Genomic DNA, 25780 nt, shown 5'->3' with positions numbered 1-25780 from the left:
ATTACTTTATTCACTTCTATACACCGAGAAAAGCTCCAAATGAACCAGCAACTGAATTAGCACTTTGAGAGTGCAGATCAAAGACATTAGTCCTGTCTTTTGTATTATATGACTGTTGCTGTACAGTGATCGAATTAAGTGACTCCTGTGCAAAACCTATATGGTTCCACTGGATCTGAACTTTTTTCTGGATCATCTATTAATATCTATGCAGAAATGTTCTTGCTGTCCGCATAAACTACGTTTTTGTGCAAAGTCACTGCTGGATTCATGGCACGTGCATACTAGACAATTGTGTTCTCACCACCAGTGCATCCAGGAAGTATTCACAGCTCCTCACGTTTTGCACATTTTATTATGTTATAGCCTTATTCCAAAATGGAGTAAATGAATTTTTCCCCTGAAAATTCTACTCGCAACACCCCATAATAACAACATGAAAAAAGGTTGTTGTTTTTTTTTTTTTTAATTTTTGCAAAATTATTCAAAATAAAAAAAAAAAAAACTAAGAAATCACATGTACATAAGTATTCACAGCCTTTTCCTCAATACTTTGTTGACGCTCCTTTGGCAGCAATTCCAGCCTCAAGTCTTCTTGAATATGATGTCACAAGCTTGGTGCACCTATCTTTGGGCAGTTTGGTTCATTCCTCTTTGCAGCACCTCTCAAGCTCCATCAGGTTGGATGGGGAGCGTCGATGCACAGACATTTTCAGATCTCTCCAGAGATGTTCAGTCAGATTCAGGTCTGGACTCTGGCTGGGCCACTCAAGGACATTCACAGAGTTGTCCTGAAGCCACTCCTTTGATATCTTGGCTGTGTGTTTAGGGTCATTGTACTGCTGAAAGATGAACCGTCGCCCCAGTCTGAGGTCAAGAGCGCTCTGGAGCAGGTTTTCATCCAGGATGTCTATGTACATTGCTGCATTCATCTTTCCCTCAATCCTGACTAGTCTCCCAGTTCCTGCTGCTGAAAAACATCCCCACAGCATGATGCTGCCACCACCATGTTTCACTGTAGGGATGGTGCCTGGTTTCCTCCAAACATGATGCCAAAGAGTTCAATCTTTGTCTCATCATGCCAGAGAATTTTGTTTCTCCTGGTCTGAGAGTCCTTCAGCTGCCTTTTGTCAAACTCCAGGTGGGCTGCCATGTGCCTTTTACTAAGGAGTGGCTTCTGTCTGGACACTATACAGTCCTGGTTGATGGATTGCTGCAGAGATGGTTGTCCTTCTGGAAAGTTCTCCTCTCTCCACAGAGGAATGCTGGAGCCTTTCCCAGCAGTGACATGGTGTAAGTAAGGGGGTGGGTTTGGCACGGGGAGGTTACTTTGCTGCTTGCAAAAATAAATGAATTAGGCTAAACAATATACTTACATACCCTGCATTCCCTTTAATATGCCAATTAAGACATTAAAATCAACAACAGATGTGCTATGTAATGGCAGTAGAAATTGTTGGGAGTGATCAATCAGTTCTATGCCAGTAAATGAGGAAAGATCAGCTGCTACATTGCAAGATGAAACTTCCCATATACCTTATTGTAAACTAGGTAAACTAACTCATCTGGTGCAGTTGAAGATTTTAATGATTACAATAAATGATGAGAAAGAGAAGACATCAAGTTCATGGTTATGTAATAATTTGGTCACTACATTGTGAATTATTTAATATTAAATTAATGAAGCCTTTTTAAAAAACCATAGAATGGTAATATGCTATGTATTTAAAAGGGTGTGTTTTTAATATTTTTTTTCCACCAAGTGGGCCTTCATCATTTGTGTGTACGCATGCTTTGCAGATTTGTGCGTCCAACATTTGTATGCATTGTTTAGAATTCTACATCCACACTGTTCCTGAATGAGGCCTATTATCGCTACAAATATTCTGAAAGTATTCCCGGAGATTCACATACTACCTGAGAAAATAATGAAATCCTCACCAATTAGGTGCCATCAGCAAAATTTGTATCTGGCGCCCCTTACATTCAACTTCTCCCTTTTTGCTCAGAGTCACCACAGCAGATCTGACATGGATCTCCAATACTGTATGTACCCACTAATTACTGGTTTCATATAACTAGACATAAGATGACATTGTGGTCTGTAGTGAAAATAGAGAGCAGGCTGAGTCTAGCCTGGTGATGTGGAGATATGCTCTGGAGAGCAGGGGAATAAAAGTCAGTAGCAAGTCTGCGTACATGTGTGTGTGAATGAGAGGGAGCCCAGTGGAATAGTGTGGCTACAATGAGTAGAGGTGGCAAAAGATGTTGTTCATTCGGCTGCTCCCAGTTTTGCTCTGGGTCGCCACAGCTGATACAGCCAGGTCTACATTGGTAACTGGCACAAGTTTTATGCCGGATGCCCTTCCTGACACAACTCCAGTTTCACCTGGAGAAACACACACACAGCCGCTGGTGTTCCAAAGAGGCCTCCCATCCAAGTACTAACCAGATCCTGCTCTGCTTAGCTTCTGAGATCTGATGGGATCAGACTGACACAGAGCAGACCAGCTGCAGTTGAGGTGGCGAAAGTAGATGAGTTTAAATACTTGGGGTCAGCTGTTCAAAGTAATGGAGAGTGTGGTAGAGAGGTGAAGAAGAGAGTGCAGACAGGGTGGAGTGGGTGGAGAAAGGTGGCAGAAGTGATTTGTGAGTGAAGGAGAAAGTTTACAAGACAGTAGTGAGACCAGCTATGTTGGACGGCTTAGAGACAGTGGCGCTAACAAAAAGACAGGAGGCGGAGCTGAAGATGTTGGGATTCTCTTTGAGAGTGACGAGGATGGACAGGATTAGGAATGAACATATCAGGTTTGGAGAAGGTCAGTCAGTTATATAGGGAGAAGGATGCTGAGGATGGAGCCACCAGGCAGGTGGAGAAGAGGGAGGACAAAGAGGAGGTTTATGGATGTGCTGAGGGAGGACATGCAGGTGGTTGGTGAGACAGGAAGATACAGAGGACAGGATGAGATGGAAACAATTGCTGTGGTGCCCCCTAATGGGAGCAGCTGAAAAAGAAAAGGCATAGTTTATGTCTTTGATTTACAAAAAAAAAAAACTTTATTAACAAAAAATAATGTGGGCTCTTTTTTTAATATATAAAATTGCAGGATGGAAACAGTTTGCTTTGTGCCCTTAACAGCAGCACAAAGGATTCTGGGTGAACTGTAATAATAAATCATCACTTGATTTTTTTTTTTTTTTTTTTATGCTGGTGGAGGAATGTGACACATAAATGTTTTGTCTATAACTTTAAGGTGTTTTTTTTTAAGAGCTCTGTACTTGTAAGGGTGTGTTTATTTTAATATTTATTGTTAAAATGGACCAGTAGTTGTATCAAAACTGTTTAAAACAAAATCTCCCCTTATTTGTGCCACTATCTATGTGTTGTGATATTTCTTTCCAGAAGGTTTAGCTTTTCAGTGAACTTTAAACGTCTAAATGTCATGTCCGTGAAGCGCCCATCAGAGTATTTTACTGGAACCTTTGCTAGACAATAATGTTAGATCTACAGCATGGCCTTTAGGTAAAGAAGATGATTAAAAACTAGGCTGTTTGAAAGTTAAAAATCAAACCGAATACTATTATTTTGGCGTTTTTTTATCGCTGTGTGTCTCAGAATGCTTTATCCGTCCTGGCTGAAAATGCAGAGCTCAGTAACGAGGAGGGTCGAAGTATTGCATTTCGACGTGCTGCAGCTGTTTTGAAGGCTCTCCCTGCACCAGTCAGAGGAATGGCACAGCTCAGAGGCTTGCCCTGTCTTGGAGAACATTCATTGCGAGTTATTCATGTAAATTATTTCTTTGTGCACCTTTCATTTATGATGTCTCTCTTTTAGCCCCTTCCTTGCACCCACGAAAGATCTAATATTATTCTTCTCTTCCTGGAGGACATTTTGGCAAGTGGAACGTCAGATGAAGTAGAATCTGCAAAGCAGTCTGCACGCTACAAAGCAGTAAAGGTCAGTCATCTGAGGTCATAAAGTTGCCTAAAGCTCCGTTCCAAGATATCTTTTGTTCAGTTCTTAAACAAAAGATAGTCTGCTGGGATATCTTTTTTCTCTATGTCAGATTTTAACAGGTATTTTTGGAGTTGGACCGAAGACAGCAGACCGGTGGTTTAGAGAAGGGATACACAGCCTCCAACAGTTACAGCAATCAGGACATGCACTCAACAGAGCACAACAGGCAGGTGAGTGTTACAGTTGTATGTAAAGGTTTGTGCCCCCCTAATGATTTCCATGATTTTCCTTTATAAATCATTGGTTGTTTGGATCAGCAATTTCAGTTAAATATATCATAGCAGACAAACACACCGATATTTGAGAAGTGAAATGAAGTTTATAGGATTTACAGAAAGTGTGCAATAATTCTTTAAACAAAATTAGGCAGGTGCATAAATTTGGGCACCCCAACAGAAAAAATACATCAATATTTAGTAGATCCTCCTTTTGCAGAAATAACAGCCTCCAAATGCTTCCTATAGCGTCCAGTGAGAGTCTGGATTCTGGTTGCGGGTATTTTGGACCATTCTTCTTTACTAAACATCTCAGGTTTGTTGGTTTCTGAGCATGAACAGCCCGCTTAAAATCACACCACAGATTTTCAATAATATTCAGGTCTGGGGACTGAGATGGCCATTTTAGAATGTTGTACTTGTTCCTCTGCATGAGTGCCTTAGTAGATTTTGAGCAGTGTTTAGGGTCGTTGTCTTGTTGAAAGATCCAGCCCCAGCGCAACTTCAACTTTGTCACGGATTCATGAACATTGTTCTCAAGAATCTGATATTGACTGGAATCCATGTGACCCTCAACTTTAACAAGATTCCCAGTACCTGCACTGGCCACACAGCCCCACAGCATGATGGAACCACCTCCAAATTTTACTGTAGGTAGCAAGTGTTTTTCTTGGAATGCTGTGTTCTTTTTCAGCCATGCATACCACCCCTTATGTCCAAATAACTCAATTTTAGTTTCATCAGTCCACAGCACCTTATTCCAAAGTTTAGCTGGATTGTCCAAATGTTCTTTAGCATACCTCAAGCAACTGTGGCATGTACACAGAAAAGACTTCCTCTGCATTACAGCATCATACAGCATCTCTTTGTGCAAAGTGCGCTAAATAGTTGAATGATGCACAGAGACACTGTCTGCAGCAAGATCATGTTGTAGGTCTTTGGAGCAGGTCTGTGTGTTGACCACTGTTCTCACCATCCTTCGCTTCAGCTTATCTGAGAGTTTTCTTGGACTGCCATTTTGGGTCTTAACTAGTACTGTGCCTGTGGTCTTCCATTTCCTCACTTTGTTCCTCACAGTGGAAACTGACAGCTGAAATCTCTGAGATAGCTTTTTGTATCCTTCACCTAAACCATGATGTTGAACAGTCTTTGCTTTCAGGTCATTTGAGAGTTGTTTAGAGGCTCCCATGTTGCCACTCATTAGAAGAGATGCAAAGAAGAGAAACATTTGTAAATGGCCACCTTAAATATCCTTTCTCATGATTGGATTCACCTGTGTAAGGAGGTCAAGGGTCAGTGAGCTTACCAAACCAATTTTATGTTCCAATAATTAGTGCTAAATGTATTCAAATCAATAAAATGACAAGGGAGCCCAAATGTATGCAGGTGCATACATTTGGGCTCCAATCAACTCCAACTCCAATCAGTTGTCACAGATTTGAAGACTGTGTGGAAGTATGGACCAAAATCACACCTGATCAATGCATGTGACTGGTTTCTCCACACATGAGGGCATCTTGAAGCTTCACTACCAACAAAGTTTGTATGAATTATTAAATAAGTTTCAGTAAGTGTGTTCAATACTTTTCCCCTGTGTCATTCCATTTTATTACACGTAATTTAACTTTAATTTATGGACATGTATGATTTGATTTCTTTGTATGTACAGATTATTTTGGTTGTTACTGACATCTGGTGAAAATTCCATGTCAGTAGCACCTTTAGCACCTAACCGCAATCTGTGTCATTCTGTTAAAAACATCTGTTAAAAAATGTCTTGATTTTAGAAAATTTTAGAAATATATTTACTAAGATTAATGGTGACCTGTTCAATATTTGTTTTACCTTGTTCAATATTTGTTTTACCCTCTCTCTCTCTCTCTCTCTCTCTCTCTCTCTCTCTCTCTCTCCTCTCTCTCTCTCTCTCTCCTCTCTCTCTCTCTCTCTCTCTCTCTCTCTCTCCTCTCTCTCTCTCTCTCTCTCTCTCTCTCTCTCTCTCTCTCTCTCTCTGTGTGTGTGTAGGGCTTGTAAAATCTATGTCTAGCATGTCTCGTCTATAACTGCAGTAGTATCACTATAACTCATGTCATCAAGTTATCGATATTTGCTAATAGATGCCAATGGTGACACTTTATAATATGAAACTTTAACTCAATGGAATTACTGGAGCACTGACTTCTTTGATGGTCCATTAGTACATTTAACTGGTCAGGAAGCCATATTATCTCAGATATTTGAAATAAAATGCTCATAAAAGACAAGCACACTTGTGTCCACTGCTTCTGCGACTACCTGGGGAGATGATGCTCTAGTGGTTAATGTCCCCTTCACACATAGTGTGAAGTTTGGACAGCGATTGGATGAAAACGGCAAAACAGCAAGATATACTTCGGAATTGGTGCATGAAACATCGCGCTGATGGGCAGGCATGCATGAACCCAGTGCGAGAGTTCGTGTACGCGCTGGTGTCTTTCGAGCAGGAACAGTGTCAGGTGCAGCACATGGCACCACTCATGTGGTATAAAAAAAACAAAAAACAAATCTGTACTTGTGGGACCACATTGCGCCGTGTATACGGAATAATAAAAAAAAAAAAAAAATCATACGACCCACTTGATGTGGACCCGTGCCATCCAAAAGATCTGGTTGCCAGTCAGAGACTTTACCACTGAGCTACGCAGCTGGTCTTTGAATGCTGTGGGAATCTGCCTCATATCAGGATCGACATGGAAGTATTATGTGTGAAGGGGTCCTAAGCATTGGGCTTGAGATCAGAGGATCCTCGGTTCAAATCCCAGCCTGACCGGAAAATGACTAAGGGCCCTTGGGCAAGGTCCTTAACCCCCAGTTGCTCCCGGTGTGTAGGGAGTACCTTGTATGGCAGCAGCCTCACAATGGGATGAATGTGAGGTATTATTGTAAAGTGCTTTGAGCATCTGATGCAGATGGAAAAGCGCGATATAAATGCAGTCAATTTACCATTTACTACCTGGCACTCATACTGACCAACTATTCAGAACTTGGCTTAAAATAGCATAAACCGATGAGTTATATAAAATAATTACCCTTTGTGCAGTTGTCATGAATGGGGAAACTAGCTACACAGATGAAAATATTTTTGTGGTAGGCTGTAAATATGTTTGTTTCTGCTGTAAAGTTGGACTTTTTTACATGAGTGACTTACTTTTGCAGCAAAACTCAAGTGGCCACTCAAGGAATTGCAGGTTTTGGCACTTTGCATCGGCTTCCTTTGTTCAGCACGGGAGGTTGCTGCTTGGGTTTTCCCTGTCACTAGATAATCAGGACTTTACATTAATCTGTCAAGCCACCTGTTGAAGTGATTGGTTGCAAGAAAAACCTGCACTTGACCCTTCGTGACACACTGTTCCCCTTCCCTGGATTAAGTTATCACTGAATAAGTAACTCGTTGTCTTTCAGGTCTAGAGCACTATAATGATATCAACCAGCCGGTCACTAAGTTAGAGGCTGATGCTATCTGTGAGACTGTGAGGAAAGCTGTTGGTGCTGTGTTGCCAGATGCACAGATTACTCTGACTGGAGGATTCAGAAGGTATAATAAGATGATTTTTTTTTCTTCTTCTTCCTTCTTTCTTCTTCCTTCTTCTTCTTCTCCTCCTCCTCCTCATCATGCTTGAGGTCACGCAGGTAACCAAGGTGACTGTGTTTTGGGGGGGCGCTGTTTTAACAAAGGTGGCGCAATCATGCAATCACGTGAAGTGTAGTTTTGAGCACTGAGTTTAAACTGTCTACAAGTCTGTCTACTGATTGGGTATTTGCCACATGTGACGCTACGACATCAGGCAGTCTTGCTTCGAGTTTAGTCTTAGTTGAGGAGTTGATGCATCTCCATATTGATATTTAAGATTGTTGTTCCACTAAACACGGCAGTGAAACTGTAAACTTAATAAGTTAGTGGTCAGAGACCACTGATGTAAGAAGCATGATGTCAATATTTGTGACAGCAATACCATGTGCAAGAACCAAATCCACTAATGTGCATCGAGTCCTGAATGCATTGCCGAAATCCTAATGCAGCCACAGTTTCATAAATGATTCGCAGAGGGGATCAGAAGGCTTATTTATATGAACGTTAAAGTCACCAATGATCAGAATGTTATCTGCACTAGTTGACAAGTTAGAGATGAACACACCAAATTCATTTAAGAATTTACAGTATGGGCCAGGAGGCCTACATACAGTGACAAAGTAATACGGCTGATTGATTGTGCACGTTTTGAGTTTTACTAGTTACACAGATTCATGATGAAGTGGTATAGAGAAGGTTTTTATTTAAAACATAAAAAAAGCACTTGAAAGTTCAGTTACAATTTGCCAGAAGGCACATCGAAGATTCAGGCATAGATTTGATCTGTTTTATTGAAAGACAATTCTTTTCTGTGCAACTCCACTGTGAAGGCATGAATGGTGATGGAAAATGCAAACATGCACTGTGCACAATTTCTCCAATCACAGCTACAGAAGCCTATAACTTCTTATGGGTTGTCTGGGTGTCTTGGTGGCTTTCCTCACTCTTCTCCTTCAGTTTTTGAGAACTGTCTACTCCACACAGATTTACCATAGAGTGCCAAACTGTTTGTATTTCTTCGTAACTGATGTAAATAAAGTCCAAAGAAAAGAAAACTGGATGTAAAAGTGACTGTTTTTATGTGTCATACTAAAGGGGGCACTCACTTATTTACACCATCATTTTGGCTTTGAGATTTTTTTCATTTCTTTCAATTCAGGTAAAGATTACTTTTCACTGTGGGTTTAAAAAGCAGTATTTTAGAAATTTTAATATAAAAGCCTTTTGTTTTGTTTTTGATGTCCTAAAAAATTTCTAACATGTAAAAGCTCAAGAGGGGCAACTTGGCCACATGGGGTGTGCAGCCAGTACATTCTGAGTGCCAGTCCCAAGCCTGGATAAATGAGAAGGGTTGCGCCAGGAAGGGCATCCAGCATAAAACAAGCCACCCCAACCATGCAGACTAAGAATCAAATTTCCGTACTGGATCAGTCGAGGCCCGGGTTAACAACATCCGCCACGGTGCTGTTGCCCAGCAGGGTGCTGGTGGAAATTGGGCTACTGCTGGGCGAAGAAGAAGGGGAGGAGAACGTGTCCACACACAGCGGGAGAAGTACAGAGAAGGTCAGAAAGAGTTACCTCAATCTCAATTCTCTTTTGTAGCCCTCCCCCTTCCCCTTGGCCCTACCCCTACGGCTACCCCTTTAAAACAAGGGGTAAGGTGAAGGGGTATGCCTCTAGCCCTATGAATTGAGACACCCCTCCACCTTAGGAGGAAAAAAAAACTGCCCGTGTCAAACTGCTGTCTTCACTGTTTGTTAACATGGCAACCGAAGTGCAACTTGTTGAAACAAGGGAGAAAAAAAGAAACAGCACAGTTCAGCTGAAGCATTAGTGGATGTAAAATATTCGGTCTGTTAAGAGCTTCACCTCTTCTTCCACGTGTGTATTTCCCACCGGTGTCACGTACGTGCACTAATGCTTCAGCTGAACTGTGCTGTTTCTTTTTTTTTTTTCTCCCTTGTTTCAGAAGCCATAACTGGCAACTGTCTTCTGTGTTAGCGGAGGTTAGCCTGTAAGCTCGCCGTCGTGCTGATAATCATTCGAGTACATTTGTTTAATGAAGCTGCTGTAAATGAAGAAATTCATCAAAATATCAACATAAATTGCAAAGATGTTTTGCTTCTTTCATCATCCATCCACCTCAAGTTCCAAGCGCTGTTTCCTAAGCGAGGCGGAAAGACTTGTACGTGACACCGGTTGGCATCACGGCGATTGCTCTCACTGCCTCCGATGCGCTTACTGAGTCTGCGGGCTCGGTAAGCATCACAGCAGGCCACTCACACTGCCCCCCTGTCTGCTTTGCCGAGCTGCATGCAGCAACGGGTCCAGAGACTACGCTCGCTGTTTTGATGCGCAGCGCCTGGGTCCCACATCCGTATCCCCGGAGGCAGTGAGCGAAGGGAGAGCACGCGCCTGCGTGCATTTATCATTTATAGGTATATGATAAAATCGTTATCAAGTTGTTTTACCAATGAATATGGCTTTGAACAACTTGATAACTGATAACATTGTTTGATTAATAATTAAATGATTGATTAGTAATTAATTGATTGGTAATTAATTAATTAGTAATTAAAATAAAACACTTGAAATATATCAGTCTGTGCAATGAATAATGAAGTTTCATGTTTTGAATGGAATGACTGAAATAAATCCACTTTTTCTTGATATTCTAATTATATGACCAGCACCCGTATGCATGTTCTGGGCTGCATCTAGTTCTGTTAACCTGATATTTCTTTTTCAAATTCTCCTATTTTTTGCATCCAGCCCTATTTCCTTTAGAGATTTCCTTGAGAAATAATAACAGTCTGTTAGGACGTCAGGTTATGTGTTACACATGTACGTGTGTGTGTAGATATTTTCCAACTTACTTCCATTGGTGAAACTTCTCATTTTCCGCCTCATTTTCTTATTAGGAGTTGAGTGTGTTCAGGGCTCCCTGTTTGTTTACTAAATACACACACGTGTTACAGACCTTTAAATCCAACAGCAGGGGGCGCTATTATCCAAAGATTTATGAACATACAAATTAACCTGCTTATCCTTTATCATGATTTTCTCCGTTGTGAGATATAAAAGTGTCTTATCGTAGCGTTCGTGGGTATGTGCATTATAACGCCTCAGCGCATGAGCGACGTTACGATATTCTTCAGAACGACAATATACGCAACATGCATCCAGCAGCAGACACGTTACTGTCAGAGACAACTGCCTGTAAAGTTTTTTGGCAAGTTATAACTTTCTAAACAGTGTAATTTGTAATGAAAACCGCCTCATTTGTGCGGCTCTTTCGGCACCATATTTGTTGCTGTGGAGACAGCGGTAAGCTCCTCCTACCCCTCCAAACGGAGTGTGCATCCAGATTCACTCCATTTGAAGGGGTTTGAAGCCCTCTGCCTACCCCTCTGCCTCGCTCCAAAAAGAGAATTGAGACACCCCTCTGTCTCTCATGCCCGCGCAAAACGGAGGGGAAGGGGTAAAGGGAGGGGCCAAGGGGTAGAATTGAGATTCAGCCTTACATTGTGTGTTTGTGGATTTAGAAAAAGTTAATGACAGGGTGCCAAGAGAAGAGTTGTGGTATTGTATGAGGAAGTCTGGAGTGGCAGAGAAGTATGATGGTGGTGCAGGACATGTACAAGAAAATTGTGACAGCAGTGAAATGCTCAGTCGGAATGACACTCATTCAAGGTGGAGGTGGGATTACACCAAGGATCAGCTCTGAGTCCTTTCTTGTTTGCAGTGGTGATGGACAGGTTGACGGATGAGATCAGACAGGAGTCTCCATGGACTATGATGTTTGCAGATGACATTGTGATCTGCAGTGAGAGTAGAGAGCAAGTTGAGTCTAGTCTGGAGAGGTGGAGATATGCTTTGGAGAGAAGGGGAATGAAAGTCAGTAGAAGCAAGACTGAGTACATGTGTGTGAACGAGAGGGAGCCCAGTGGAATAGTGCAGTTACAAGGAGTAGAAGTGGTGAAAGTAGATGAGTTTAAATATTTGGGGTCAACTGTTCAAAGTAATGGAGAGTGTGGTAGAGAGGTGAAGAAGAGAGTGCAGGCAGGGTGGAGTGGGTGGAGAAAGGTGGCAGGAGGGACTTGTGACTGAAGAATATCAGCAAGAGTGAAGGAGAAAGTTTACAAAACAGTAGTGAGACCAGCTATGTTGGACGGCTTAGAGACGGTGACACTAACAAAAAGACAGGAGGCGGAGCTGAAGATGTTGTAATTGTCTTCGGGAGTGACGAGGATGGACAGGATTAGGAATGAACATGTCAGAGGGACAGCTCAGGTGGGACGGTTTGGAGACATAGTCAGAGAGGCGAGATTGAGATGGTTTGGACATGTGCAGAGGAGGGACCCAGGGTATATAGGGAAAAGGATGCTGAGGATGGAGCCACCAGGCAGGAGGAGAAGAAGGAGGACAAAGAGGAGATTTATGGACATGCTAAGGGAGGACATGCAGGAAGACACAGACGACAGGGTGAGATGGAAACCATTGATCTGCTGTGGCTCCCACTAATGGGAGCAGCCGAAAGAAGACAAAGAAGAAGAAAAGATCAAGGGACACCACTGTATATGTCACACTGGAGCATTCATAGCATCTTTCCAAAAATGCATCATAAAGAGGAAAACATCATGTACTAGTCTTATAGGTCTATAAATCGCATTTATTTATTGCATTTATGTTTTAAATCTATACCTGCTTCATGAAGCAAAAAAGAATTTAATTTGCACATTATTTATGCATAATTTATTTATAAATCATAAGTCACATGAAATATATTTTGAAGGACCATCAAAACAATAAAAAAACAAACAAACAACAAAAAAAACCCCCAAAACATAACGTATTGTCCGGAAAATCCGGCGTTCTACCCCCTGCAAAGAAAATCTTGGGGGCGGGGGGTGTAATACTGGAATCACCTTGTAGGGCCATAACTTGTAAACACAACTTTGCCTAAATGGGTTGATAGATTTCAATGAAGTATCACACAATGTTCTCACATTATACAAAGAAGTGAATGGAGCAAAATAATTCTAGTCTGTCATCTTTAAGGGGAGATAATTGGACTGTTGTTGTTGCTGCTGCTGTTGTTTTTTTATACATCATATTTGAGAACTGTTGCCTCACAGTGAGATGGTCCCAGGTTCGCTTCTGACTTGGACCTTTCTGTGTGGAGTTTTCGTGTTTGCCCTGCATTTGTGTGGGCTCCCTCTGGGTGCTCTGGCTTCATCCCACTTCCAAAGACATGCAGCTTAGGTGAACCGGTGACCCCAAATTGACTGTAGGTGTGAGTAAGAGCTGGATTGACTTTCTTTGCCTAGATGTGTCAGTCATGTGATAGACTGGCAGCCTGGGAGGAGGGAGGAGGTGTTGGAGTAGCCAAAGGGAAGCCACAATTTTGTTGTGAGTTGTTGGTGCTTTAGTGCAATCAAGTGGCACTAAATCATTTCTAAGACCTTTACATCCTAAAATCACCTGAGATGTAGATACTATACAGCTCATAAGCAACATCAGATCATGAACATGCTAAGAAACATCACATGGATGCTGTAAATTTTGGACCACTGCCAAGTAATTGCTTTGATGACTTTGGTAGGTAAATGTGCACCATTTACCAGAGGTAGGATGAAGTCATTCTCAAGTCATGAATCAGCAAGCCCCAAGTCAAGTGTCAAGTCAGCTAGCAAACACTTGGTGGTCATTATGACTTGAGACTTGCTGATTCATGACCTGAGAGTGACTTGAAGGTGACTTTGTTCCACCTCTGCCATTTACCATATGCCTTTGCAGCTGGGCGGACAGTGTAGATGAAGTGTGTTGTCCAAGGTCACAGACGGGTAGCGTGACCAGGAATCAAACGCAGGTCTACATATCAGTAGCACAGCTCCTATCCCATTAACCTACCTGCTCTCTACAGCATAACAAAACAGTTCTTCAGGGTTGAATCCTAACTTTGAAAATACATCTGATTTTCTTTAAGCTCTACATCACCAATTCCAGTGAAGTTGGGATGTTGTCTGAAATGTAAATAAAAACAGAATCCAATGATTTTCAAATCCTCTTCAACCTATATTCAATTGAATACACCACAAAGACAAGATATTTAATGTTCAAACTGATAAACTTTGTTTTTGTGCAATTATTTGCTCATTTTGAAATGGATGCCTGCAACACATTTCAAAAAAGCTGGGACAGTGGTATGTTTCCCACTGTGTTACATCACTTTTCCTTCTGACAACACTCAATAAGCGTTTGGGAACTGAGGACACTAATTGTTGAAGCTTTGTAGGTGGAATTCTTTCCCATTCTTGCTTGATGTACGACTTCAGTTGTTCAACAGTCCGGGGTCTCCGTTGTCGCATTTTGCGCTTCATAATGCGCCACACATTTTCAATGGGCGACAGGTCTGCACTGCAGGCAGGCCAGTCTAGTACCCGCACTCTTTTACTACGAAGCCACGCTGTTGTAACACGTGCAGAATGTGGCTTGGCATTGTCTTGCTGAAATAAGCAGGGACGTCCCTGAAAAAGACGTTGCTTGGATGGCAGCATGTGTTGCTCCAAAACCTGGATGCACCTTTCAACATTGATGGTGCCGTCTGGAGGACACGACATCCACGATTTACAAAAACAATTTGAAATGTGGACTCATCAGACCACAGCACACTTTTCTACTTTGTGTCTGTCCATTTCAAATGAGCTCGGGCCCAGAGAAGGCGGCAGCTTTTCTGGATGTTGTTGATGTTTGGCTTTCACTTTGCATGGTAGAGTTTTAACTTGCACTTGTAGATGTAGCAGCGAACTGTGTTAGCTGACAATGGTGTTCTGAAGTGTTCCTGAGCCCACACGGTAAGATCCCTTACACAGTGTCAGTTTTTAATGCAGTGCCGCCTGAGGGATCAAAGGTCACGGCCATTCAATGTTGGTTTTCGGCCTTGTCGCTTACGTGTAGAAAGTTCTCCAGATTCTCTGACTCTTCTGATTATATTATGGACTGTAGATGATGGAATCCCTAAATTCCTTGCAATTGAATGTTGAGAAACATTGTTCTTAAACTGTTGGACTATTTTCACACAGTTGTTCACAAAGTGGTGATCGTCACCCCATCTTTGCTTGTAAATGGCTGAACCTTTTGGGGATGCTCCTTTTATACACAGTCATGACACTCACCTGTTTACAAACAGGTGTTCTTTGAGCATTCATCAACTTTCCCAGTCTTTTGTTACTCTGTCAATTTTTTTGAAACGTGTTGCAGGCATCCATTTAAAATGAGAAAATATGTTCACAAAAACAATAAAGTTTATCAGTTTGAACATTAAATATCTTGTCTTTGTGGTGTATTTAGTTGAATATAGGTTGAAGAGGATTTGCAAATCATTGTATTCTGTTTTTATTTCCATTTCACATAATGTCCCAATTTCATTGGAATTGGGGTTGTAGTACTGTGTATGCCTTCCAGCTTTCAGCTGCTTCTTTACAAAAAATCTGGAGAATGTCCTGTTTTACCTTAAATATTCAGTTTTTTACGAGGTGCATGTGCTGCCAACACTTTTTAGAAATGTACTTTGTATTACCAGTGAAACTCAGTTGATTGTCCTCTGCAAGCCTAAAATGATTGACATCACATGGATGAACTCTGGCACTTTTCAGAGGGAAGCTGACCGGCCACGATGTTGACTTCCTGATAACTCACCCGGAGGAGGGCCGAGAGGAGGGGCTAATGCATAAAGTGATCTCCTGGTTGGAATCACGGGTAAGTAACATAAATGACACATTCAGGTGCTGTTGGTTGGTCTTTCATGGATGGTTTCTGTGAAGTCTGTGTCACTGTCAAGGATTCTTAGAACATTTTTCTTGCCTGTGTTGTCACTGTAATTCATGAGTCTGGGTATAGTCACAAAACATCTCTTCTTACCGTTAGGAGTTTCCCCAACTTACAAAGAAGATCTTCAGTAAGAGGTTCCACTAAAACCTCCTCATAAAGCTGGTGAGAGCAGGAAAAGAGAGAACTCCTTAAGGGCCACATGGTGTTGGGCAGTAACAGTAAATGAATATCAAAATGCCTTTTTATGAAGCACTTTCAGAAAAAGAAGGCATCAACTGTAACTTCATAAATGCCCCCTTGTGATGTGCAGCAGGAAACGTTTTAACATCTGCAACAACAAAACAACAGCATTAAAACACTTAAGACAGCTGGTTTAATGAAATAAACCCTACTCTGTGTTTGGAGATTGGGTCAGGGTCAGGTCTAGGAGCATGCACTGGTTCCGCATGTTGCCACATCCACCACACTACAGAACGGTCTTGTGTCCTGGTCCAGCCACACCTCCCCAAAATAAGCATCTATCTGCCACAGCCAGGTGATGTGTGGGTGTGTCCCAGGCCTTCTTCAGCCACAAGGGTCCTCAACACCGAGGCAGCTACGTATTGGATCATGCACAGACAGATGTGCCATATGGATAAATTGTCATAAGTGACATTCCCTTAGGACATAAGTGATGCTCTTTATCTTATTCTCCCTAATGTCCCTATTCCACAGAGTGCCGTTCCCTTCCATTTCATCCCGAATAGCAAATCGAGGTGCATTTTGAAGCATTACAGTCATGCCTTGATTCATCTTTTGTCAGTCTTGAACAAACTTCAAACTTGAGATGGCAATGTTGGGAGCTGAGTGAACGGCGGAGTCACGTTATTTCCGGCAAAGTGGCCAATCCGAAGTGTGTCACAGAATTTTGCTGAGTTTCTGCTTAAAACAGTAACAGTAAGTAAGAAATCAGTAAGAAAGTAAGGAAAGTAAAGATCGGATTAGCCGCGAAGCTAACGGCGACCTACCCAGGCCGGCGGCGTACCATCCAGGTCCGCGGCGTTGGCGGAGACGAACCATCCAGGCCTGCGGCATCAACAGAGGCGAACCATCCAGGCCCGTGGTGTCGGCGGAGGAGGCGAACCATCCAGGCCCGTGGCGTCGGCGGAGGAGGCGAACCATCCAGGCCCGTGGCGTCGGCGGAGGAGGCGAACCATCCAGGCCCGTGGCGTCGGCGGAGGAGGCGAACCATCCAGGCCCGTGGCGTCGGCGGAGGAGGCGAACCATCCAGGCCCGCGGCGTCTGTTACATCCGGGGCTGGCGATGGCTACATCCGAGGCTGGCGGCGGCTATATCCAAGTAACATCGGGGCAGGTCGGTGTGTGGCGACCGGACTTGTGGTGAGGGAGACTATGAGAGAGAACTGTTTTATGATTAATAGTGGTCAGTACTGAACCTTACTTAACATGGCACCACCTAGGAAGACAGATAAACTGGAGGAAGATATAGAGGAAATAAACTTGGTATACGGAGTAGTTATGGCCATCATCTGCACCAGTTTTGAAATCAAAACCGTGAAATTTTCAAGCTGTTCAAAAATGTCATCTCTGTTTGCCAGTTTGGCATCATTATGTGGTCACTTCTGGGTGTTTGTAGTCTTAACAGCTTCAGTCATGTTCAGACATCTTTAAACGGGGTAGTCCTAGTGAGTACAGCATGAAATGTGTTTGATTATGTTCCATCGAGGTAAAAATCTGAAGCAAAAGCAGGGTTTGTTGCCGTTCTGACTGAGAACACAGCCGGACCAGCTTTAGTTTAATTTTCAAGCAGGTTGCCAGGTCTGCAGCTTATAAGCCAGCCTGATAGGAGGCATGCTGGATTAGCCATTTCTTCCCATTTTAGCACTTTTTCTAGATCATGGGGGATTGTAATAGGATGATGCCCTGTGGAATAGAGGTGTAAGTAACCACTCCTTTGACAAGAAGTCATTCCAGCGGTACTCAAGATTCCTCCCAAGACACCTTGTACCAAAGATATCCAGTTGTCACCTAAAGTCATTGGTGAGCATCAAAGTCTCACAACCATACAGTAAGACAGGCAGCACCAGGACCTTCAAGACATGGACCTTTGGTCTCCTGAAAAGATATCAGCATCACACGTCTGTCCAGTAAACACATGACTTCATGAGTTCTTCCCAGGCATCTCTCATTTTCAAACACTGAGGACACAGACATGTCATTGCGGCGCTAAGTGAATGTTTCTACAGATTCAACACTTTTCACCTCATACAGATACATTTCTGATGGCAAGTCCAGGAAGTCATTAAAAGCCTGAATCTTAGTCTTGATCTAGGACAGGGGTGGGCAACTTGTTGCAGAAAGGGCCAAGAGTGATTAATATCACTTTGAGCAGATGGAATCAGTTAATCAGTGAAATCATCTGGTGGAGTCAGTGGCTGCAAAGAAAACCTGCACCCTGTTGGCCCTTTCTGGAACAAGTTGCCCACCCCTGATCTAGGACAATGACAAACCCAAACACTCTGATTCCTCACTCATAATATCTCTTGATTCCACAAGGATCACAGCATTGTCCAAAGCCAAGGTCAGTAAACTGTCTACACCAACTAATGCACCTAAGTCGCTGGTTTCCATGCAGGCATTGAGCATTGTATGTATGTATGTAACACCAACACCATCAAAACGCTCTCAGACAAGCCTGTTCATATATATTTTAGAAGCTTCTCACCTTGTTTTCCTTAAAACTTGTGGCACCACATGTGGCTGACGATGAGCAGCTCTTAGGTGTCCTCACAGGTTCAATCAATCAATCCATTTTTTTTATATAGTGCCAAATCACAACAAACAGTTGCCCCAAGGCGCCTTATATTGTAAGGCAAGGCCATACAATAATTATGTAAAACCCCAACGGTCAAAACGACCCCCTGTGAGCAAGCACTTGGCTACAGTGGGAAGGAAAAACTCCCTTTTCAGGAGTGTTCAGGAGCTACTTCTTGTTTTGAGGTGCCTTGTGGGACTGGAAAAAGTGACGCAACCACACAGTGGCAGTTCTACACTGAATTACTCCCCAGGTGACCCCCCCCCCCCCCCCAAAAAGGTCAAAATTTTGCACAGTCATTTTTTCTTATTTATTATTATTTTTAATATTTTAGAAGTGCCCCTGAAATTGCAATTGACATCAAAAGACTGCAGGCTACAATATTACTCTTATACAAAACATCCACGAATTGCAAGTTTGAATAAACGCCCTCACATGCTAAATGTCTGTCATTAGATGCACTGTTAATCTTTATTAATTTGTAAAACCACCTAAAACAGTTTTGCATTTTTAAAGGTTTAAAGTGGTCTCACCATTTTCTTACTTATTTATATCTGTTGTCAACCGTCAGTCATATTGACTCTGGTGTAGCACCAGAAGGATCATCTTGTTTGACTATGTGGATCAATCTTAGATTTATGTCTTTTGTTGGACATTTGTGACGTATGCAGACAGACGCCTGTTGTAGATGTCAGTGATTCTGCAGTGCTGACTTTGACTTTCCTTCTGGTCCTGGTTTCATGGTTACGGTTTCTGATGACAGTCCGTCCATTTCTGAGTCCTTGTTGTTTTTGGTTCCTGAGTCTTTTGTTTTGTTTTTTCCTGTTTGTAAGTGACCGTTATCTGATCTCATAGCCGTCACATGACCAGTGATGACATAGAAAGCAGAATGAAATCAGACCTGAATCTGATCTCTGAACACAAACACAAAGTAACAGGACAAACATAAATTAAACTTGACGTGTTCAGACGGCTCATAAAACGGTAAGGAGCCCAAATCTCACATCAAATAATTTGATTTGGCACATTCACACTCATTCACCTAATCTAGTTCTGTAAACCGGCCCAACATGCCTCAGTTTTTTTTAAATATTAAGCAGAATATACTTTAAAATACAAAACAATTAATTATTCAAATCACTTCAGCTCGCAATGTGAACGCAGCTCAATTTCTAAACCCTCAAGCAGACTCTCCTTCTGCAAACTTTTTTCCACGAGTGTGCAGTTTGTCCTATCTGGAGAAATTCGAACCCGTTCTTACACTCTGCCTGTTCGCTTTCAAACGCCTGTTAGTTCTGGTTCTGTGCTGCGTCCTAAGTGGACTTTGCCACCGGACAGCAGGATCCTGCTGAGCGGAACAGCGGAGAAACGGGAGCACCGCAGGATGATCCGTCCAGAGTCAAAGCGGAGCAGAGTGTCTGTCCCAGGGGACAACTGCAGAAAAGAACCGCTGAACCTTTTACACTGGTTCTGTTCTGTGCAGCTTAGCAAGCAGGGCGCCCACAGCTGCAGGGAGGGGGCGCCAATTTGCTAATTGCAATCCCCACACAGTGATATAATTACTGCTTTGCGATGTAGATTATGATTATTTATTTTTTCTTAAGTGTTTGTGCCGCCCCCTGTGGGTCATGAAAAAAATGCGCCCCGGGCGGCTGCCCACTTCGCCCGCATCAAAAACCGTGTCTGCAATCACATTTTTAGGGGTGCTTCCTAAATCATCCAGTCCAGAACTACATGTATGTATTTTGTTTATTGACAAACGTTTAAAAACAAAGTTGTACAACAAATAGAATAAAACACAGAAAAAAATAATGTTATATATATTAAAAGCACCAGACCTTTACCCAGTACACAGGTGTATAATTATAACCATGCATTCTTGCTCGCTGAGCAGATTTACCACACAGTTACCTCCCATTGCAGGTTTCTATAATTTATTGTGCAACTCTGAAAACCTCTTTGTCAAAATGATGCTGCCAAGAGCCACAAATATTACAAATATCACACTGAAATTTATTCAAAAGGTATCTCCTGTTAACACCAGTTACAGAATGGGAGCCTAAAAGGCCTATATTGCTGACTTTACTTACAACATCATTATCCCTATTTCACATCTTATCAATCAGGGAATAACCCTGTTGAGTCTGATGATTTGCGGACGTTCATGCTGGTTATATGTTTGCAAATTGAGCTTTACTGGTGACGCTTTAGCGGAGCCGGTACAACGGATATTTGCAATTCTAATCCAATTCTGTCGTTTGCACGGTTTATTTTTCTGTAGGTAATTCGGTCGGCCAGGCTTACCGTGAGGCAGCATTGCTCCAGCAGCGGTCAGGGTGCGGAGTAATCCATCAAATGTGAAACAGTAATTCTGGATCAGAATCCACATCAGTACTTTTGTATGGTAGCTTCAATTCACCCATTTCGGCAGCAGTGGTAGTACGCGACTTTCTCTTGCTCTCAGCTAATAGCTAACAGCGCACAGCCGGTATTCTGTTGAATTGTACATCTTGTCGCATAAATCAGCAGTTTATTTTGTTGTATTTTTATGGTAGCACCTTGAGATTTGCTTGTCAAATGTAAGGTGCTTTATAAATAAAGTTTATTATTATTATTATTATTTAGAAATGTGACAGGATCTGGAGGTCCAGCCCCCCTATGCTTGTAAATAATAAGCTCGCTCTTTTCCTAAAAAAAAAATTTCCAACATGTAAAAGCTCAAGGGAGCAAACACTTTTTCACACCACTGTAATGAAAAGAAGCCTTTGTATCCTGAATATGTTTGTGGGTACGGCTCACGATTGCGTATCTGTCTTTGAGTGACAACTGTTAGTCACAAATCTGCTTAGACCCTTAGTGCTCTTTTCAATAGTTTCTCTCTCTCGCTCTCTCTAGGGCTTTCTTTTGTACCAGAAAACTACAAGAAACTTGTACCTCCAGTCAACTAACGGCCCTGGTCGCCCTGCTTCCAACATGGACCGCTCTGAGAGGTGTCTCTCCATTTTCAAACTGGCCAAGCAGCAGAATCACGGAGCAGAGCAGGCGTGTGCATCCAAAGCTGTAACTGTGCAGGAGGCGCGCTGTGCTGAATGTGATGCACATCTGAAGGGAAGCCTTCAGGAGTCTCACCAGTACATACATGCAGGTGCAGCCTCACATCCGCATCCATCCAGTGAGACAAAATGTGACCAAAGTGTTCCTTGTCAACATGAAGGAGCAGAGGCTGAGGAGACACAAGCTGCTGGATACAAAGCTTGGAGAGCTGTGAGAGTGGACCTGGTGGTGTCTCCAATCAGCCAGTTTGCTTTTGCTCTGCTGGGCTGGACAGGATCCAAGGTGACCTCTTAGGCCTGGTTCAGATGACAAGTAAAAATCCAGTTTATGTGCGTGTCTGTTTTGAATCTGATTCTATTTTTCAAGTCTGAACAGTCAAAAGTCATATGAAATCCCCCCAGTCAGTTTCAAGCCTCATTCATATGACTTTTGCAAATTGGTTTTGGTCAATATGCCCAGATCACTTGTTTTAGGTGCACAGGTGGAAGCAACACATGGGAGGGTTTTTACTTTCTGAAGCCGGATTTGACACTTCTGGTTATGGTTAATAATGTGAAATGACACAGGGGAAAAAAAGTTGAACACCTGATGGAAGGGAGGTGCAAAAAGGCTTGGAAAGCCAAGACACCCGCTGAAATTTATCAGTAATTAGAAAGCAGTCCTGCCCCTTGTCTGGTTTAGTCCCAACTGATGACCTATTAAAAGGTGTCTCATTACCAATGTGTCACACAAGAAATATCTCATGACGGGTAAAAGCAAAGAGCTCTCAATATCTTTGCAACCTTATTGTTGCAAAACATGCTGATGGCATCAGTTACAGAAGGATTTCTAAACTTCTGAGTGTTCCAGTGAGCACTGTGGGGCCATAATCTGAAAATGGAAATAACATCATTTGACCATAAACTGGCCACGCCCAGGTGCTCCTCACAGGATTATTGACAGAGGAGTGAAAAGAGTTATCAGACGAGTTGTCCAAGAGCCAAGGACCACTTGTGGAGAACTTTAGAAAGATCTGGAATTAGCAGATATAATTGCTTAAAAGCAAAGAATAATGCATTCAACCACCACGGCCTGTGTGCACGCTCACCACACAAGACTAAAATACTGAAGAAAAAGCATGTTGAAGCTTGTTATAACGTTTGCTGCACAACATTTAGACAAGCCTGTGAAATACTGGAAGACTACAGTCTGGACAGATGAGACCAGACCTGAACTCTTTGGATGCCATAATACACACCATAAATATCACTGCACATCAGCCCAAAAACACCAGACCAACAGTGAAGTTTGGAGGTGGAACATCACGGTGTGGGGCTGTTTATCAGCAGGCAACACTGATAAACATCATATAATTGAAGGAAGGATGAATGGAAAAATGTACCGAGACATTCTTGATGAAAATCTTCCAGGATGATGAAGATGAAACGAGGATGAACATTTCATCAAGACAATGATCCCAAACACACAGACAATGAAACTATAAGTTTCAGAGAATGAAAATAAAGCTGCTAGAATAGTGCAATCTGGAATCCAACAGAAAATCTATGGAAAGAACTAAAAGATCAGAGTTTACAGAAGAGGTTCACAGATCCTTCAAGATTTGAAGACTGTTTGTGTGGAAGAATGGACCAAAATCACACCTGACCAGTGCATGTGACTAGTTTCTACACACAGGAGGCATCTTGAAACTTCATTACCAACAAAGACTTTTGTACAAAGTATTAAATAAATATCAGTAAGTGTGCTCAATACTTTTTCCATGTGTCATTCTATTTTATTACACATAACTTAATTTATGGACATCTATGATTTGATTTCTTTGTAGGTGCAGATAATTTTGGTTGTTTCTGACATCTGGTGAAAATTCCATCTCAGTAGCACCTTTAGAAATATATTTACTGAGAAAAATGGCAACGTGTTAAATACTTAATTTACCGGCTGTATAATGGGGACAGACATTTGTGAGATCAGATATACAATAAATCTGATTTGAACTGTCAGTCTGAACAAAGCCTTTGATCTGAGTTGTTGCCTTCATTGGCCAAACTTGAACCGTTATTATCCACTGTGTCTGCAGCTGTTTGAGAGGGAGCTTCGTCGTTGGGCAGGGCATGAGAAGAACATGTCTCTGAGCAGCCATGCGCTGTATGATAACAAAAAGGTACACGCAGACACGTGTCTGCAGTTTTTTTCTCAGAGCAGAAATGTGTGAAAACTTCCGTGTGCTGTCCAGCGATATTTGATCCAAGATGAAATATGGTGTTTTCCTTCCATTCTTAGTGTGTTCTCTTCTGTTTGTCTCTCACACAGAATCAGTATCTCAGAGTGACGTCAGAGGAGGAGATATTTGCTTATCTCGGTCTGGACTACATTACACCGACGGAGAGAAATGCCTGATCCGACCCTGAGTCTGTTCAAAGACTTTTGCCTTTCATTGGATTGTTTCAGCCGGGTAAAAGTCAAAAACACTGAAAGATGCCTGTTTGCACACAGGTTTGAAATGTAAGATTTTGTGAAATACACTGTAATTTTAAGCCTAAGTGTAGCAAACGTCTGCACAGTGACGGGCAAGTTGTTCATAATGTTCATTTAAAGTGAAATTCAGAATCACTGACTTAAAGGGGACACGTTGGGCATGTGCTATAGCTGCCCTGCTGCACGCTGCACCTGTTTGTGTGCACATGGACCCATATTCATAACCACGCAGTAACTCAGCACCAAGCACTCAGAGCAAAGATATTTGGGATGTGACTTTAGCTCAAGATCCGCTCACATTGGTTCCATGTGCGCTGATCTGGGCCTACTTTTTCTGGCTCAAATCAGGGTCTGTGTAAATGTCAGCAGTTGTCCACAATGTTTTTTCTTTGGAGATATACAGATGAATTTTGAAGTGAATCAAGTGTTGGCATTGAGTACTGTTGCAGTTACATTTGGGGGTGTGAAAACAAAAAACAAACTTTAACACATTTGTAATTTTAGTTATAGTTTCCTTCCTCTCTTTCTCTTTGGTTTATCGAAACAAAGGGTTTTAATTAATTTCGATTACTCAGAGAGCTGTGATTTTATGTCTCTTCTTGTCAGCCTCAGAGTTGCCAAACCTTGTAAAATCTCTCTAAATGAAATTTCAGTAGCAAAAGTAACGTGGGCCCATTTTTAATATAAAATATCAGGAGGGAATTGATTTGATTCATGCTTTTTAGCAACAGGCGGAGATCGAGGGGCATGTTGAAGGTCAAGGTTGTTGTTTGCTCTTTATTTAAATGAAGGGGTCAAAAACTGCTGTTTATTTCATGCAAGTGTCTTTTGTAGGTTTTGACACCAATGAGGCTACATGTCTGTTTCTAACTCAACATAATTACTGATGGTGTAGTTATTAATTCAGTGAACATACGAGGTCTGTTAGAAAAGTATCGGACCTTTTTATTTTTTTCAAAAACCATATGGATTTGAATCACGTGTGATTGCGTCAGACAAGCTTGAACCTTCGTGCGCATGCCTGAGTTTTTTCACGCCTGTCGGTTGCGTCATTCGCCTGTGAGCAGGCTTTGTGTGAGCACTGGGCCACCTCTCTCATTGGATTTTTATTGCGAATAAATGTCTGAACGATTTGGAGCTTTGCTGCATCAATTTTTTCCAGAAACTGTGAGAGACCTCCAGGTGGACACCACTCGGAAAATTCAGATGGCTTTCAGCGACCATTTTATGAGGATTACTCCGAGCGCCGATCGACAGGCTGAAACAACCAGATCATTTCCAACGTGAAGGCTTTGTTGATCCAGGACGTCGTCTGACTTACACAAAAATGGCAGAAGGCGTGGACATCAGCACTTTTTCGGCACATTCCACTGTTACAGGAGATTTTTTTCATGGACAGAGAAGTGGAGGGATGCGCCACAGAGCCGTTCATGGCACGGCACAAAACCACCTCCGTGTTGGTCTCACAGGATGGCTTTCAGATGGATTTCAGACAGCTGTCGGTGGTTTTTCAGTCTTGTGACTAACCGAGAAATTGTGGATGAGCCTGGACATGCCAAAACATGTCCTGTGAGGCTTCATCATGGCGTTGCGACGCGCGGAATTCCTCCGCACGTCTGTCTCAATGTGATGAAAAAGTGCTGATGTCCAAGTGTTCCGCAATTCCTGTGCTAGTCAGAGGACGTCCCGGATAAAACACAGCGTCCAGTTTAGAAATGAACGGCACATTCCACTGTTACAGGAGTTTTTGTCATGGAAAGAGGA

At 42.3% G+C, this 25780-nt stretch overlaps 1 protein-coding gene across 2 annotated transcripts in view; it reads left to right on the top strand.

Annotated features, from left to right (window-relative positions):
* polm (polymerase (DNA directed), mu) overlaps window positions 1–24922 on the top strand; it is a 45136-nt gene extending 20214 nt beyond the window's left edge. The window contains exons 4-11 of one of the 2 annotated variants that reach the window (XM_034192647.1): window positions 3617–3787; window positions 3887–3958; window positions 4068–4188; window positions 7672–7804; window positions 15499–15601; window positions 21383–21823; window positions 23619–23702; window positions 23852–24922. In XM_034192647.1, the coding sequence (XP_034048538.1) occupies window positions 3617–3787; window positions 3887–3958; window positions 4068–4188; window positions 7672–7804; window positions 15499–15601; window positions 21383–21823; window positions 23619–23702; window positions 23852–23938 (1212 nt within the window). In that variant the 3' untranslated portion in view covers window positions 23939–24922. The remainder of the gene's footprint in view (window positions 1–3616; window positions 3788–3886; window positions 3959–4067; window positions 4189–7671; window positions 7805–15498; window positions 15602–21382; window positions 21824–23618; window positions 23703–23851) is intronic. The other variant, XM_034192648.1, reaches the window with a different exon arrangement.
* The last annotated feature ends 858 nt before the right edge of the window (window positions 24923–25780 follow it).

The sequence above is a fragment of the Thalassophryne amazonica genome, chromosome 17 (genome assembly GCF_902500255.1).
Source record: "Thalassophryne amazonica chromosome 17, fThaAma1.1, whole genome shotgun sequence".
NCBI lineage: Eukaryota > Metazoa > Chordata > Actinopteri > Batrachoidiformes > Batrachoididae > Thalassophryne > Thalassophryne amazonica.
This window is presented reverse-complemented; position numbering and strand designations above follow the sequence as displayed.